The sequence below is a fragment of the Eptesicus fuscus genome, chromosome 10 (assembly GCF_027574615.1).
Source record: "Eptesicus fuscus isolate TK198812 chromosome 10, DD_ASM_mEF_20220401, whole genome shotgun sequence".
Classification (NCBI taxonomy): domain Eukaryota; kingdom Metazoa; phylum Chordata; class Mammalia; order Chiroptera; family Vespertilionidae; genus Eptesicus; species Eptesicus fuscus.
The window spans coordinates 36430486-36448824 of NC_072482.1; the positions used below are offsets into that span (position 1 = coordinate 36430486).

Consider the following 18339-nt stretch of genomic DNA (forward strand, 5'->3'; position numbering starts at 1 on the left):
AATGGTAATTATACTAGCTCTCTTACCCGAACCAATGTGTGCTTTCTACTGTGTAGCTTTGGGCTGAGCCCCCATATCGTTTAAGAGTTTTCTTCATATCTAACTCTGTTTTGATCTGAGATGGAAGCTCATCTAGGGTGCAGAGACCGGAAGGGACGTTATTTTCTTCTTTCTTTCATGATGGGAGAAGTGGCTTTTTGTCAAGTTTGAATTTGGGTGGAATGATGATGTCCGCCCTCAGGATGCTGGTTCAGATTCATCTCGAGTTGTGCTAGGAAGAGGTGATTCCCGCAGTTAGCTATGACTGGCAGCTTTCTTAGGTAGGGATCCCCCAGGTTGCTGCAGTTCCCTGAGAAGGTGCTTTGGGCTTTGAGCAGAATGTAAGTTAGCTTGGTTTTGGACTATATTTTTAAAAATCTCTTAAACTCTGCAAAAGTTTTGCTCCTACGGGAAATTAAAGCTCTGTGAAGATTGTGAAGCAGGAGGTGCACTTGTTCTTTGCTTTTTGATGTAGGAAAAATGTAACCTGCATGTCTTAGGACTCTACCTTTCAAATAAGGCGATCCATAGATTCCAAACGATTATTTTATCAAGTGTGGTTTTAATTTGATTTTTGTGACCTCAAGGTCGAGTTGCAAGCATACACAAACAAACAGACAAACTCCCCAAACTCCCACCTTCTAATGAATTGAATTCCTTTACCTGGTTCAATGTTGAGAGAGTAGCTGTCTATTTCCATGCCAAGTAGTTGGGCTGCAGCAGAACGGAAATCCTCCAAGACCCGCTGCACGGCCTTGGTGAGGTTGTAGGGCACCGACTTAGCAAACCTCATTTTGCTATTCATAATCACACTCCCATTTCTGAAGTTAAGTATTTCAAGTTGCTTAAATCCTGTAAGATTGGATCGTAGATACAGAACCAGCTGCAAAATAAAAGATGGCTTACTCAAAAGTGTGTTCTAATCGCTCAGCTGCTGCTAATTCCGTTCAAACTCACTTCTCATTATCCGAGGCATAAATTTCCACTTATTTGTTTATTCTTGTGTGTTTGGATTTAACGGGAGACCAGAACACCACTACTTAATGATCTATTTGCAGTGATTATGTCCCACATTTCCACCTTTCTGTCTGTGTATTGAGATGGATGGGCAGTGGTTTTGTTCAGAATGAATTGTGAGAACAGAGGATTTTAAAAACCCAGGCCTATGCTATCAGCAAAGCAGGAATGCCAAGTTCAGTTTTGCTTTTTTTTTTTTTTTTTAATCCATGTAAATAAAAACACATTCCAAACTGAGCTCAGGAGCAGACTGCCCTACGCCTGTGTAAATGGACTATCTATTTGGAAGCAACCAGCTTGAAATGACCCACTGAAACAAACAACAGCTTAAACATCAGCTTGTCTGTTTTCGCAGGCTACGTTTCACGGTCAACACAAATGCGCACGGTGGAAATAGCAGGGAACTGGCAGTCAGCCCTGGAACTGTTCCCAACCAGCTGTGTGACCTTCACTGAGACACTTAGCACTGTGTTGTACCTCAGTGCCCTTATCTGAACGGTGAGGGAGGGGAGAAAGTGGTTCCCTAAGAACCTTTTCCAAACTGTATTGTAATAATATAAAAGTAAGCCCCGGGGCAATGTGCTTCAGGCTTCCACACCTGCCTCTTGTGAGCCGAGGCCATCCTTGAGATCTCTTTTCAGAAATGTTTGAAACTCAGCAATGCCTGCCTTGTTTAGGTCTGGAAAGTGAGCCACTCATCCATGAGCTGGCACCCATGAGGCCAGGGAGCATACAGGTGCAAGCTGCAACCTCCCAGGCACGGCCCCGACCGGCTTTGATTTTGTCCCTGTGCCTTTCCAGAATTTTGACTATGACTCTGATCCCCATTCTTGTACACTCCCCTTGCCTCAAGGTCATTGTAAAAATAAAAAATAAAATGAAATTTTACACAGAGCTTGGAACTTCTTTTTCCAATTTAGGCTCTCATGATTTTGCCTACTTAACTTTGAATTCATTCTTTGTGTCTTAGCTCTGGGGGGATTTCCCTGTCTTCACCTACTGTGCAAATGATTAGCTGCTCCTTTCTCCAAAATCCACCCTCCTCTTTTTTATGAAAAAGAGGCTGCCTAGCTAGAGACCACATTTCCCAGCCCCCCTTGCAGCAAGGTGTGGCCACATGACTAGTTCCCACCAATGGAATATGATCGGGAGAGATGTGGGCAACTTTGGTATCACTTGCTTTGGAAATTGCTTGCCCTGGGCTTTCTCTCTTTCCCCTTCTCACAAGTGGAAAGGGCTGTAGTGACCCAGATTTGACTGCGTGAATGAGGAAGCACCCTTGGGGCTGACAGAGTTACAAGATGTAAGGAATGTGGGCTCCTGGATGGTGTAGAGTGGAGCTGTCCCACCCACCAAGTGCAAGAGAAATGAACTTGTATCTTATTTAAGTTACTATATTGTTGATTTCTTCGTGATGGCAGCTTAGCATGTACCCCAAGGAAAACACCGGTGCTAGGACCACTGGGATTCCACTCCCTGAGATTATCCCAATTATCTACTCACCTCATTGTGGGTGGTAGTGGGGGGTTAGATTGCACAAAGTCTTCCTTTAAAGTTCACTTGAAGAATCAGTTTTTATGTGGTTCTAATTTATATAAAAATTTAACTTATGTAAAGCTTACAAATATGTTTCTGTCATTTTCAGAAATTCAGCATTTCTTACTGTACATGCACTTCTTATCCCCCATGTAGAAACAAAACAAATGTGAGTTTGGGGGGGGGGGGGCGTGTTTTATAATCATAGGTATGTGCCATCATGCTCATCTTCTCATTTTCTTTGTTAGGGATCATGGATGATTTAACCATTTTTTTTTAGTTAAAAACAAAAACTTAAGGGGGACTGAAAAAAGAGTGTTTACACCTGAGCTCTTGGCCTGCTCCGTGCTGGACCTCCCTAGCTTAGAGGCCTGTGTCAGACGGCTGGCAAACAGTGACATTATAACCTGGGGAAAGTCTGCTCATCCTGCTTTTTAAACTAAAGTTCGGAACTTGAGTAGCTCTGTATGATTCCTGGGAAAACTAAATTAGGAAAAGCTATAAGGAAAGGTTGTTCAGTGTAAGTTTGTTCCCAGGAGTCTGGGTGGCAGTGTCTGCTCATGTGCCCACCAGAGAATTCACTTGCCTCTTGGGTCTAAATCCATCTCAACACTCTAGCTCAGTGGTCGGCAAACCGCGGCTCGTGAGCCACATGCGGCTCTTTGGCCCCCTTGAGTGTGGCTCTTCCACAAAATACCACGTACCCTAATTAAGTTAATAACAATGTACCTACCTATATAGTTTAAGTTTAAAAAATTTGGCTCTCAAAAGAAATTTCAATCGTTGTACTGTTGATACTTGGCTCTGTTGACTAATGAGTTTGCCGACCACTGCTCTAGCTGAATGCCTTCAGCAACAGCCACGTCAGAGGCTTGCCTCTTCCAACCAGCCTGTGATTGCTCAAGACAGCCTGTGATGATAGTATGAGATAACAACAACAACAACAACAACAACAACAGAAAGAAGAGACACAGAGAAGAGTCAGTAGTGCCTACTCACCAGCTGTGTGAATCGTTGCTCCAGAGCTTGGTACTCCAGAGAGCTCTTGTTGAACAGGTCGTCGGAGAAGGGCATGGTAGCCACACGCAGACTGAAGACCACCACCAGCTCCTGGCCCTCGGCGGCGATGGCCACAGAGCGGGCGGTGATGTACTGTGAAGCTGGGACGGGAGTGGCCTTCTCCAAGAAACAGTCTGGGGTGGAAACATATCCGCTGAATCCTGGCACCTCAGCGGAGGCGGGAGAGTTAGGTAGATGTGTTTCTTCTAAGCCTCGGGCGATATCTTGGCTGCCTGGGCTCAGCCTGCTGTCTTCTGAAGATGCAGGCAAATGTGAAACCTCCAGAGCTGGTTGGCTGATGGCAGAATAATCATCAGCGGGGATGGTTAGTGTCTGGTCAATGGACATTAGGTCAGTGGCACTTGGATCAATCAGAGAGAAGATGCTTGATGCAGCCAAGGAAGGTAGTGTTTCTGATAGGGAGGTAGAGGCCATAGCAGGTGAGGACGAAGAACTGTCAGAAAAAAAAAAAAATCCAAAGTTAAAGTTAACTTTTAAGAAGTAACATTTACGCTGATTACTTAATGTAATATTTAAAAAAAATAAGAAATTGGTACAGAAAGGGGCTGGCAACCCTATGTCTAAACCTATGGAGACAGCAGGTGGGTCCTGAAACCATTTTATTCAGGCCTAAAACTTCTACATGTATGAGACTAAAAGATGACGAATTACCCAGAATTTCTGGAATTACACTCAGCCCGACACAGTACATCTAGGAACCAGGTGGTAAAAGCTGACTAGGTCACCAGCTGCTGCCAAACCACAAATGGCATTAACTATATCTGGATCCCACATCCCCACCTGGAATCCCTAGTCACTTAGCTGTACAGTTTCGGGCCAGATATTTTATTTACCTTCTGATCATGCAAGCCTGTACTTTTTTTTCAGTTGTATTTTTTTTTTTTTTTTGGTATTCTAAGTTATTCTATTTTGGTGGTTTTAACAATTAAAATTAAAATTATGCTTTTCCAAAACTGTATTATCGGACTGAATAACTTGCCTATTTACAAAATGATATTGAAAGAGTAAAGGTGTTGGTTACACATATAATTTGAACTTTATATTCACCATACAACTTGCTAAATATTTGATAATATTTAAAGGTTTTGTCACGTTTACAAGATTATACCTTGATAATTTTTACCACCATTTTGCATTGCTTTCTTAGGTAAGTACACATTGAACTACTGAAGTCCAATCCCACTTTGGTGATAAATTAAAATCAATACGTGTTTATGAAAAGTGGTTAAATGAAACTATCAGATAAGAGATTGGTGGGTTATTAAAATATTCCAATAAACCTACATCTAGGGCCACTGACAATATTTAAGGCATTAGACAGATCAAAACAGGGAGCTTTCTGTGATTACTTCAGTGGCATTTTGGCAAATGTGTGGGAAAGCTGTACTGAAATCTAAATGTTAAGCATGATGAATGAACTGTCTGGGTGCAGATATAATCTTTGGACTCTCAGCCAGCTAATTTACTAGAGTGCAACCACCCTAACTGAAATTCTAAGTGATAAACAGCTCCGAGAGATGGAATCATATTAGGTTTGTTAGTTTCTTAAAATAAAACCCGCCCCTTGGTGACTTGTACATAACTTTCAGAGAAGCGCCCTCTTTTCTCTAACCTGGGGAGGGTGCCTGGATGTGTCCACCCATAATTCAGTCAACTGTGAGAAATGATGTTTCTAACAGCCAAGATCTCTCAGCATTCACACTGTACTTTTATTCAAACCCATTGCCATCAACTGAATGTTTGTATCCTCCCCAATGCATATGTTGAAGCCCTAATCTTCAGTGTGACGGTATTTGAGGCATGAGGGTGGAGCCCTCATTATTGGGATTCGAGCCTTTGTAAGAACAGACGTGAGAGAAATGATCTCTCTCTGCTGTCTCCCTTTCTCTCTGTCATGTGAGGACACAGCAAGATGGCCCTCAGAAAGAGGGTCCTCACCAGGGAAACAGCTGGCAACTTGATCTTGGACTTCCAAGCCTTCAGAATAGTGACAAGTAAAGTTCTGTTGTCTAAACCACCCAGTCTATCATTAGCCAGATTAAATAGTTCCCTGTATTATGTCATGAACCAATAAAAATGAATTTCTAACCCTGTGGCATCTTAACATTAATCATTCACATCCAAAATAAACCTGTCCAAGTTATTTTCCTGATAAGAGCAGTTGGCTATTTAGATGTAGGGTTGCTAGATAAAATATAGGATTCCCATTGGAACGCACATACTAAAATATTAATTGTTGCTTATCTGAAATTCAAATTTAACTGGGTAGCTTGTATTTTTCTTTGCCGAATCTAGTGGCCCTATTTAAATGTGATTTGAAAAGACTCCTACTCTTTCTTGGCTTGATATTGAAACTACCAAGGCCATCGTTAATTCCTTTGAAATAATATTATCATCTAAATCTTACCACTAGTTATAAATGTATTTTAAGTAATTACATTTTCATCAGATTCTCATGTACAAATTAGGTACGGCAGTGACACAGGTCAGTTGGACATGAAGTTTTTTATGCTGCAACGGGGAAGTCCTAAAGACCAAGGCCATTCATTTCATCATGAGGTTTGCAGTAGAAACAGTCTCAGAATAACTTGATGTTTTAGCTATTCTGTTCAAGTATGTGTGTGGGGGGTTCCTGTGAGGTATATGTATATGTGTGTATTATGGGGTGCTGATTAAAAGCCCAGCTGTTGGGGATAGAGTAGAAGGCTACTGTGATCTTGCTCTGGGCAGGGGGCCCATCAAAAAGCAAAGGCCCCACTAGTAGACCGAGGAAGGCCAGGTAGAAGATGAGCAAGGTGTGAAGGACAAGGGCAGATGAAAGGCTATTTTGAATTCTGCCAGAAAGGGTCACATATGCACATATATACACTAAATCATAAGCATCAAGTGGTCACCTATTTTATGTTTAAAAATCTAAAAGGAAAAGATTTCAAAATCTTATCTCTATTTTCAAGGGCCATGACCAGCAAATTCTTAATTATATATCAAATGAACCTATTCTTATCATAACAAGAAAATGATCTTCTTCCTTTTTGGCATATTATAGGGATAGAACAAGTGTTTATTATTCATTCATTCAACAAATGAATTGATAGCCTACTATGTGCCAGGCACTGTTCCAGGTGTTGGGATAAATAAAAATAAACCCAAGGGAAATACATACTATACTACATGGTGACAGGTGCTCTGGAAGTGAAATGAAGCAGGGAAGTGGCTGGGATTTCTGGGTGGGCAATTCATGAGTGTATGTATAGTATCTGAGCAAGACCTGAAGGAGCTGAGAGAGTGTATCCATGCAGTAAATGCAAATGAGAAAGCTAAAGAAGGGTGTGTTTCATGTTCCGGGAATCGCTGGGAGAGCAGCATGGCTCTAATGAAGTTCTGTACTATCAGTCCAAGTGTGAGGCTGACTAAAGGTATTTCAAGCACACAGTCTCAACAAATTCCTCCCAGGAAGACTTTGCTAGAATGTGTTTACCTAAAAGGGTAAACCAAGAGATAGGAAGAAATGGGATCCTGAAAATAAGTCAGGGAAGTATCCAGGAAGATGGTGAAGGGGTATCTTAGGGAGGTAGTTAACCCAGGTGTAAAAGGCAGCTAGTTAAAATTAGATTAGTCTCAAGAGACAGGTATATGCAATGCTCATATCACCCAGCCTTCCAAATTGTACCAAATTTTTAACTTGACAAAACTGCTGAAGAGTGTGCTCCACAGAGCAAAAGAATAAGCCCAGAGAGAGAAGGCTTGAGATCTAGGGATCTGGGACTCCAACTCAGGAGAAAGGAAATTCCAGGGAGGATAGCAAAGGGAAGTCTCAGGTGACAGCTGTCCAAAAAAACCTAAAGAGTTTTTTTTAGTCCAGAGAGAAAGAGAAGGTCTCTGAAAATTGGAAGTGGTAAGTAACCTGATGTAGAAAACTATACTGGAAAACTGAAATGAAAAATTTGGGAAGAATTGGCAAAAGTACAAAGAAACTAAGTAAATGAAAGAAAAGAAAAGAAAATAAGACATTAACTCCGGGAAAACAGAAAGGAAACATAGTTAGAGCAAATAGGTCAACTGTGATATGTAATGTAGGCAGTTAATGACTATTGATTTAATAATAGTTATTACCATATTGAGAAGAGATAGTATTATAAGAAACTTAAATCCTTATTTAAAATAATAAAAATTCAAACAATACAGGAGACTGATAAATGCAAAATATACATATTACTGAAAAATATGGGAAGAGCAAATACCAGAAGAAATAGCTAATGGGTCAAAAGGCACTACTTTAGGTAAGTGGGGCTGCACAGTGGGAGGTGTGAGACAGCAAAGGCTGTACTTGTCAGAACACTTTAATATGATTTGACTTAAAAAAAATGAAATGTTTTATTTTGAGATAATTTTATATTCAAATGCAGTTCTAAGGAATAATAGAGGGGCAGCACCGAAAATGGCAGAGTAAGCAACTCTATAAGTCAAGTTATCCTACATATTTAAAAATTACAGGTAGTAAGTAGCTCTGAAGTAATATATACAGGATGGGACAAAAGTAGGTTTACAGTTGTTCACCTGAAAAATAATGCAATAATTAATAAATAATAAACTTTCCCATATTCACAACTGTAATCCTATTTTTGCTACCCATCCCTGCTACTCCCTCCCACCCCCACCCTCCCTCACGTACTAGTATTTGGTCTTTGGCTCCAGTTCCTGACACAGAGCTCCTAAATTTCTGATTTTGGGGCAGTAACTGGGAAAGTATGCAGTCAAACCCATTCCAGGGAGAAACTGGGAGCTGTGCATTAAAAAAACAAACAACTTTTTATTGATTTCAGAGAGAGGAAGGGAGAGGGAGAGAGAGATAGAAACATCAATGATGAGAGAGAATCATTGATCAGCTGCTTCCTGCACACACCCTACTGGGGATTGGGCCCGCAACCCAGGCATGTGCCCTGACCAGGCATAGAACCGTGACCTCCTGGTTCATGGGTCAATCTCAACCACTGAGCCACACCAGCCGGCTGGAGCTGTGCATTTTTGCCCGCTCCCTCTGTGCTGGGCCTGGGTTATGGCCACGGGAGTCCTTGAATAACCATCTGAAACGTCCTCTTTGTTTTCTGTGGTTCCAGGGACTTGTGAAGGCTGAGCCCCGTTGGCTCTCAGAGCTGGGTGATGTGGAGCCAGTCCCTCGGTGCCTCACAGAAGTTGGGAACCCCAATTTATAGTTGATTGATCAGACAAGTGACAGCCTGGGACTTGTGACCGACATCTGCAGTGGGGGACAGTTTTGTAGAACTGAGCTCTTTACCTGTGAGGTCTGTGCCTGTTCCAGGTAGTTAGTGTCATAACTGAATTGTAGGACACCCAGTAGGTGGCTAGATAATTGAAAAATTGGTTTATGTGAAAAAAAACAAAAACACCAAAAAAAAACAAACCCCAAAACCCAACCCTATACATTGGATATCAGAAGTGTTCTGAATAGAGAAATAGGTTTCCTTTTAGTAGCCAAGCCCTCAGGAGCTTTGCTGCCCATGAGCCCTATTGAAATACTTATCTGATGATAGATTCCAGTTGACTGAAAGATAAATCAAAACAGAGGCCTCTGGAATGTACAAGCTGTGGTAGAAGGCTTGAGAGTGAGCCCTAAATCGATTTAAATGTGGAAATCTGTCCAAGAAGCTGAAGAGTTATGGTTGCAGAACCAATTTTAAATTTACAAACCTTGACAATGTTAAAATACTCACCTAATTACCAACATTTGGGGTGTGGGAGAGTGAAGATGGTTGGATTAAGAGTGTTCTGATAATTTTATCTTCCATAGGAATACATCAAAAATGCTGCCTAACGTTGATACGTAGAGTATAAATTATAATGACTCCATATTAAACTTTTAGGTAATATTTCTTACAAGCTTTTAGGGATCTTTTAAGAAGGAATATCTCATGAAGTAAGGAAATATTTATCTGAAAATCAGCAATTTCTTAAGTGCCATTTTAGTTTCTTTTTCTTCTGTTAAAAACCATGTAAAATGAAATGTAATCCATTTTTTTTTAGAATGGTATTACAGAAAAATTCTTTGTTTATGGAAGTATTTCTAGTAGCCTATCTTTTAAAATGTATTAAGAGACATCTGGAATGATAGATGTCATTTAGTTATTTCTAAGTAGCAACATTTTATTTTCCTATTTTTTGAGTAATTTTCTCCATCCTTTAACATTTTATATAATGAGCACATATTATTAAAAAATAGTGGCAATTACTATTTTAAAAAAGACTATTGTTTAATCACTCAACATAAATATACATTTTTTTTTTTTTGGTGGGGGACAAAGTTTGAGGTTGCTGAAATCTCCAATGTTATTTCTTCTGCTCCATGAAATACATAAATACACATTACATAAATTTGCATTTATATATATTTAAAACGTTTTACTCACAGATGTTATTTTTAGATTTTTGTAAATTTCAGATAAAAAATAGCTCCTTGGAATAAATGGAAAATTTCAAATGTATCTACATATGAAGTAAAAGCCTTAAGCAGAGCCACCATAGGAGCAAAATATTTTACACCAAATCTTTAATATTATTAATAACATTAAAATAACATCTGGATTAAAACTGAACCTGGTAAGAAACTTAATTCCTAAGCCCTGGAGGACATCATTGTGCTTTCTTACTAGTTAGTTAGATGTTTCAACGAGGTTATAGTCGCAAAATCTTGTCTTAAAATTTTGAGAGGCTAAATTGAGGATGAGATGGAAAGAAACTAATTTCTTTGGCACCTGTTATGTTCTAGATACTGTACAGGAGATATTTTTTAAATTTCCATTTACTTTAAACCATTTTATAAGCTTCCAACTGATTATACATTCTGCACTTCCTACTTGATGTGAAATAGTAGAGTCTTCAAACTATCTACCTAATTATATCTTTTTAAGTGAATAAAGTGGATCACTCAGAGAGGTAGCCCAGTGCTACAAAGATGAGTGTCCTCTTGACCAGGGGTCATCTGTAGAAGGAACTATGCATGTCTATATAGTCTAACATGAGGCATTCGTCTGCTCAAATAACACATCAAAGGCACATTTTTTTCCTCAGTCTGGTACATTATATTTTCTCTTCACTAACAAAAATGCTGAATCTGTGAAATCTTACTAAACTTAAACCCTACCTCATCCTATATAATCCTATATAATAAAGAGCTAATATGCTAATTAGACCAAACAGCAGAACAACCACCCAGATGACCTTCCAGACGAAGCTGGGGCTGCAAGGGATTGTGAGGGCCGGCCCCCTTGCACAAATTTTGTGCATCGGGCCTCTAGTATAATATAAAAACTACAGAGCTCAGAGCTGCATCACCCTGATTACTTTATCTTCATCATGAGTAACATCATCTCTAACAGCTTTTAATTTAAAATCAGCCCTATATAAGGAAATTGTGAGTATGCATTTGGAAAAAGAGCCCATCAATGTCTTTCCTTGGTTTGTTGGTGTCCACAATAACATTTGTTATTGCCTTCTCTGAAGAAATGAACATTTTGGAATAAATGAAGTAATTTTGATATGAATTTGACATGTAGTGATGTACCTTTTAATAGTATTGCTGTAGTTCAATTCTGAATTATTTATTTCAAGATTATTGAAAAGGTTGTGTTTTTCCAGCTTTGACTTACAAAGTGAAATAATATATTATTTTTTTCTATTAATAACTTCATATGTATCTAATAAAATAATAAAGTTTTTTGTTTCTGTTTATTTCTAGCATATGGAAATATAATAGATGTGCAAGTTGATATTGCAACTTGCAATCTTGCTAAACTTATTTGATTTTTTTTTTTAGGTTCCTTGGGGTTTTCTACATAGACAATTATGTCATCTTCAAATAAGTTTAGTTTCATTTCATTCTTTATGATTCTTATGCCTTTCCTTATGTTGACTTCTTGTGCTGATTAGGACTTTTAGTCTGATGTGGATGGAAGTGGTGGGAGTAGACATCCTTGTCTTTGTTTTTTATTTTTAGACACACTTGTTCTGTTGCAAATTTCAGGGAGAAAGCCTTCTGTCTTTCACCATTACATATGATATTAGCCATAAGTTTTCTGTAGATGCTTTTTATCAGGATAAGGAAGTTCCCTGCTAGTTTTGGTTTGCTGAGTTTTATTATGGTGAATGGATGTTGAATTTTCTCCAGTGCCTTTTGTGCATCAATGTGGTTTTTCTTTTTTAGACAGTTACATAGTAGATTGCAGATTGTATTATCTAATGTTGAACCCACTTTGCATTCTTGGGAGAACCCATGTTGGTGAATAAAGATTAAGATTATATAAAGTGTGAATTTGGGATTGTGAAAGGCACACAAAACCTTACATGGTATGGTAATTTCTAACATGATCATTGATGACCCTTACTTCCTGTTATTCATATCCCTGTATAGTCCCCTCCCACATTGCATGGGGCTGTTTTCCATAGAATGCGATGGAATAGATGATATATGATTTGAGACTAAGTCATAAAGGTATTACTTCTTGCACCTCACTCTCTTGAATCAATTGTTCTGGAGGGCATCAGCAGCCATATTATGAGGACACTCAAGCAGACATGTGCAGAGGCTCATATGAGGAACAACTGATGATTTCTTGTAGCCAATTTGCCAAATACGTGAATAAGTCACCTTGGAAGTAAATCTATCAGCTCTGTTAAGGACTATAGTCTCCGTTGACATTTTGACTGCAACCTCATCAGAGCCCAAACCACTCAGCTAAGTCATTCCTAGATTTCTAACCCACAGAAACTGGGAGAGATAATAAATGCTTCTTTTGCACTAAGTCATAGAGTCATTTTATATGCAGCAATAGATAACCGATACATATAAAAATCCTTAAAGACCTGGCATTGCAGGATTTAAGTCTACCAGTCTCTGACTCTGGCTTTTATCAGAATACCACAAAGAATCTAGCCCTGGTTTTCAGGGATTAAGTATATAATCACAAATTCTATGCCAAGTGCTGTAAAAGAGAACACCCATGGTGCCTTCGGAAGCATAAAGGGAGACCCAACACTTATTAGCTGGTGGATCTATGTTTGTGAAATGAGGCTGGTAAGACCTGCCCTTTGGCTTTAGGGATGTGGTGAGGAGCACAGCCAAACATGATATAAAAAGGCAAGTTTTGCCCGAACCAGTTTGGCTCAGTGGATAGAACATCGGCCTGCGGACTGAAGGGTCCCAGGTTTGATTCCGGTCAAGGACATGTACTTTGGTTGCGGGCACATCCCCAGTAGGGAGTGTGCAGGAGGCAAGCTGATTGATGTTTCTAACTCTCTATTCCTCTCCCCTCCTCTCTGTAAAAAAATCAATAAAATATATTTTAAAAAAGGCAAATTTTAGCAAGATCAATTCTTTGAACCACAAGCTGTGATCGTTTGTAGAAAATAAACTAGTAGTACATTGGAGATGCCAGTCTTGTTTCAGAAGAGAGTCTCTGCACAGAACCACCTTAAGCAAATTGGATTGTGCATAGCTAAGATAAAAGCAAGTGTTAATTTTTAAAATAATACAGATATTTCCATGCACATTTGAAAAATTGTTTACTTCACAAAAAGTTTTCTGGAGGGTTTCCTGAATTGCAAATAAATAGTCAACAGTTTAAATGAAAATAAAGTTGATGTAAAAGTCAAATAAGCATTTTAAAGAATGACCAGATACTTGGTTTGTATGCAGAGTTGTTTGCCTACCAGCAAATAAAAGAAATGCAGTACGAATAAGAATTTTAGAGGAATGCTGGAGCACTTTGAGTAGAGTACTCTGGACATGCCCAATAAGGACTCATGTTCGGTCTTTGAATGAGAAGCTGACAATTGGTTCTGTTAGAGGTTGTGGGTCAGTGGTGTGTGTCAAGATCTGGGAGCAGGCAGAGAAGATGTGTTTTAAAAAAAGGGCTCTGTCCACATCCCAACCATATCTGGAATACAATAAGTTCTGTTCAGATTTTCAACACATCTCTGATGTCTTGCAAAAGTTAATGTGGTTTTAGTTTGTGGGAAAAATATTGTAAAAGAACGCGAAATGTGTTTAAAAGATGCTGGCATGGCTCAGTGGTTGAGTATTGACCTGTGAACAAGGAGGTCATGGTTCAATTCTCAGCCTGGGTTTCGGGCTCAATCCCCAATCCGGGGTGTGCAGGACGCAGCCGATCAATGATTCTCTCATCATTGATTTCTATCTCTCCCCTTCTCTCTGAAATGAATAAAAAAATATAAAAAAATAACTGGGTGTCTTTTCAAGGGTAAACTGGGCATCAGCCAGCAGAATTTTGAGGATTATCTAATTTTAGAAAGTTCTTTACTTTTCATTGTCTTTGGGCTATTTTATAACCCCATAACTATAGAAAATTAATGGTAAACTAAATAATTCTAGTCCATATAGATGTAAGCAATTTTGTCCGATGAAGATGCCATTGATTTCCCTCCTGTGAAAGACATAATTTCAAAGGTCATATTTTACTGCTAGGTGGATTTTGACGAGTTTTGCAGCAATTTGCAAATTTGAGTCAGCATTCCTGATTGCCTGACTCAGGGTTTGGCAAACTTTTTCTGAAAGGGCCAAATAGTAAATATTTTAGGCAAATTGTAAATATGGTCTCTATTGCAACTACTTAACTATGCTTTGATAGCTCTAAAGTAACCATAGGCAGGGCTAACTTCCACTAAAACTTTATTAATGGGTGATGAAATTGAAGTTTACATAGTTTTCACATGTCACAAAATATTAACATATTTTTTATTTTTTCCAACCTAAACAATTTAGCAATGTAAAAACCATACCTCACTTGCTGGCTGCCGGGAAACAACAGTAGGCTGGGTTAAGCCCACGGGCTGTAGTTTGCTGACTGCTGGCTTACATTTTGTTTGTTTTAGGATTCTCTTTTAACCCATTGTAACATTTCACTGATTCCCTCATTAACTTAACGAGTTAAATAGAATCTTCAACATGTCTTCATTTTATATTTGAAAGAGAACCAAGATTTTGCCCTTTAAAAAAAGTATTCTTTAACATTTAGCAAAGGCAGTTAATAAAATTCAGTTTAGATATTTGGAGAACATGAATCAGAAGGCTGAGAGAGTTTCTGCCCTGAGTGGATATTAGAATCCTGGGAAGCTTACCAGTATCTGGGCTCTTCTGCAGACAAATTGAACGAGACGATTGGAGACCCTCAGGAAGGTCCTGCATTTGTGAGTTTGAACAGTGGCTCGGTGATGCCCGGGTGCAGCCAGGGCTGAGAACCAGCGCACTTGGAGACGTGGTATATAACAATGTCTTGGTAAACCAAAGGCAAGTTGCTACTTGAAGATGTACAACATACAGTAAATAATGGACAGAATGCCTATGTATTAATAATGTTGTGTATTAATATTCCTTCAGTTTAAGGAATATAGAAAGATCCAACTATCTGAAAGAGATTATAAGTTGACTTAATTAATCTCTTCTTAAAGTTTTTCTAATTGTTTGGAAATTGGCACATTAAGATTATTGCTGAAGACTTAAGCATACATTTTATTTATTAAAGCCTTACTTCATTCCATACGGAATTTGAGGTGGACGAAAGACCTAATGTCTAATAGGAACCTGTGAAGCGCTGTGATTTCCACCCCATCTCATGGCATTCTTAGTTGTTTCGTTGGGAAGACATTGAGTCTTTGTTAAGTATGAGCTGTTAATACTCCCAGTCTCAAAGTTTTGAATGACTCACTAATTGGATGGCTTAGCTAAAAAATACCAAGTAATTTTATTCCTATCTGACATCTTATACCTTGCAAAGTATTTCTACATATTTCATCCAAAATGATCCTCAAAGGTTTTAATACATACTAGAGGCCCGGTGCACAAAATTTGTACACGGCGGGGAGGGAGTATCCCTCAGCCTGGCCTGCACTCTTGGGGGATGTTTGACTGCTGATTTGCGGGAGGTGACTGGCTGGGCTCTCACTGCCCGCCCCCCCCCCCCCCCCCCATTGCCACCGTCGCCAGTCGCCTCCCTCTCCGGGGGCAGATGCTCCGGTTGGGGACAGCTCCTGCTTTGAGCATCTGCCCCCTGGTGGTCAGTGCGCATCATAGTGACTGATCATTCTGCTGCTCGGTCGATTTGCATATTAGGGTTTTATTATGTAGGATTATAAAAGGTACTTACAATCGCATACAAATTTATAATTTATTCCCCATATCTAACCAAACTTTTCCCCACTATTTGATTCAGCATCAGTTACTTAAATACTCAATAAACCTTTCTTTGCTCTTTGTCCTGGTTCTCTCTCCTCTGCTTCCTATGTTGCTGTGTCAGGACCCTCTCTCCTGACTCTGTCTCATTCACACGCAGCGCAGCTCATCTGCGGCACCAGGGAGCCTTGGCATCCAAGATTATGCATTTTTGTACTTTCTCCAGCCTTCCTTTTAATGGGTCCCAATACACACTCTCATTGCTGACACATTGTGCTATTGCTTGCTTTTCCCTATGCTCATTTAAAAATTTTTATACACAATTGCCTATTATTAGCCCTTTGAGAAAGGCAAGGTAGGCACTGTACCCCATCTACATCTAAAGAATCTGAGGCTGAGAAAACCTACAAGTCCTTCTCAAAACTAACGTATGACAGGCTTAGCATTGAAACTCAATTTTCTTAACATATCCATGTTATTTCTCCAAAAAAGCCAAACGCTGTTCATGTCTCCCTCTTTGCAGGGGCTTCATGCATTCATTCATATGCATGCTTACATTCATTCAACAGAATTACCCAATACCTACCATCTGCCAGGTACTTGTAAGGCACTGGGACAACAGTAATGAACAAGAGAAACACTTCCCTGGTGCTTATAGTAGCTGAAAATGTGGCAGTAGCTCCAATTTATTGGGCACCTTCTGTGTAGGTCATCATACCTAAAGGTCACATGCAAATGATGAGGTGCTATCACCTCCACTGTGCAGATACAGAAACTGTATCATAGAAAGATTAATAAATTCTTAATACAGTGCCAGTGATGAGGTACTTAAGACTATCTAGTTACTGCGGCAATACACCCAGGGTCTCAAAGAACAACAGGTAGCTTAGCAAGATGCTGGATCGAACACATGTTGTGAGGAGTTGGAAGGAAAGAGGTGAGGGGGGACATCTGGTGAAGGGGTGCTGCTGACTCACAGCTGCTTACAGCACAAGCCGTGACCCTGCCAATCAGGGCCACATGGGTCTATTAATCTGTGATACAAAACAAAAGGGCCAGCCTTTCACTTTTAAATAATGAACCTCTAAGCCACCAAATCCTATTTCCCAGGTGATGTAACTGTCTTCAAGTGCTGGGAGCGGGAGGCCTGCTGACAGGTCGCCCCTGTCCGTTCCGGTTAGGGAGAGTCCGCGAGCTGGGACGTGAGCCATCTCTGAGCAAGGGGGCAGAAAGGCCTTTTTACACTGAAAACACAGACTGCAGGCATTGTGAGTTAAGGAAAATTACGTCAAGTGCATTTGCACAGTTGTGAGTCTGTTTATATTCCTCAGAAAACCTCACAATAAAAGAGCAATTGCATCTATTAGCAATAAACATTTTCTCCCAAGAGCTGCTCACCCTGTTTAAACCCCAGGTCTTGAGGAGGCTGGTGCAGAAATTAATGAACCAAGTGGAAATGGAAAGACTCAGGAGCCATGGTAGTTGCGAGAAGAATAAGCAAGTTGAATACAGTATGAGAAATGGGCATGTGATTCCACAGTGCATTGGCGGATTAGCTGCTCAGGTTCCACACGAAGACCATGTCTCGTGTTTCAAGCAACATAGTTTCAGACACAATCACACACTTCCAGAAAGGGGACTTTAAAAAAAGATGACCACAAAATGAGCAAATTTGGAGAAATCAGGTTTTCAAATGCTAAAAAGACAACAAACTATATTAGATATTTATAAAAGTTCTACTCATCCTGACTTAATATTATATATCAAATCCTGTGAAACATTTTCCCAGAAATTTTTAAACATGAATAGCTACATTATCAGGAAGAGGAAAATATACAGTGTTGGGCAAAAGTAAGTTTATAGTTGTGAGTACACAAAACACAGAGTTTATTCATGTATTATCATTTATTAATTATTGTATTACTAGTGGTCCAGTGTATGAAATTCATGCACAGGGGGTGGGGTGGGGGTGTCCCTCAGCCTGGCCTGCACCCTCTCCAATCTGGGACCCCTTGGAGGATGTCCGACTGCCGGTTTACAGGGATTGGACCTAAACCGGCAGTCGAACATCCCTCTCACAATCCAGGACCACTGGCTCCTAACCGCTCACCTGCCTGCCTGCCTGATCACCCCTAACCATTCTGCATGCCGGCCTGCTCACCCCCAATCGCCCCCCCCACTGCTGGCCTGCTCGCCCCCAACTGTCCCCCTGCCAGCATGCTCGCCCCCAACTGCACCCCCACCAGTCTGATCACCCCCAACTGCCTTCCCCTGGCAGCCTACTCACCTACAACTGCCCCCCTCCTTGCCTGCCTGGTCAACCCCAACTGCCCTCCCCTGCCAACCTGATCGCCCCCACCTGCCTTGCTGGCCTGCTTGCCCCCTTGCCAGTCTGATCACCCACAACTGCCCCCCCTGCCTGCCTGATCACCCCCAACTGCCTTCTCCTCTTGGCTTGATCGCCC

The 18339-nt window shown here is 40.2% G+C and overlaps 1 protein-coding gene across 1 annotated transcript in view; it reads right to left on the reverse strand.

Annotated features, from left to right (window-relative positions):
- IMPG1 (interphotoreceptor matrix proteoglycan 1) overlaps positions 1-18339 on the reverse strand; it is a 114157-nt gene that overhangs the window by 22287 nt on the left and 73531 nt on the right. Inside the window, 2 exon segments of the mRNA XM_054722360.1 lie at positions 703-922; positions 3592-4105. Coding sequence (XP_054578335.1) covers positions 703-922; positions 3592-4105 — 734 coding nt within the window.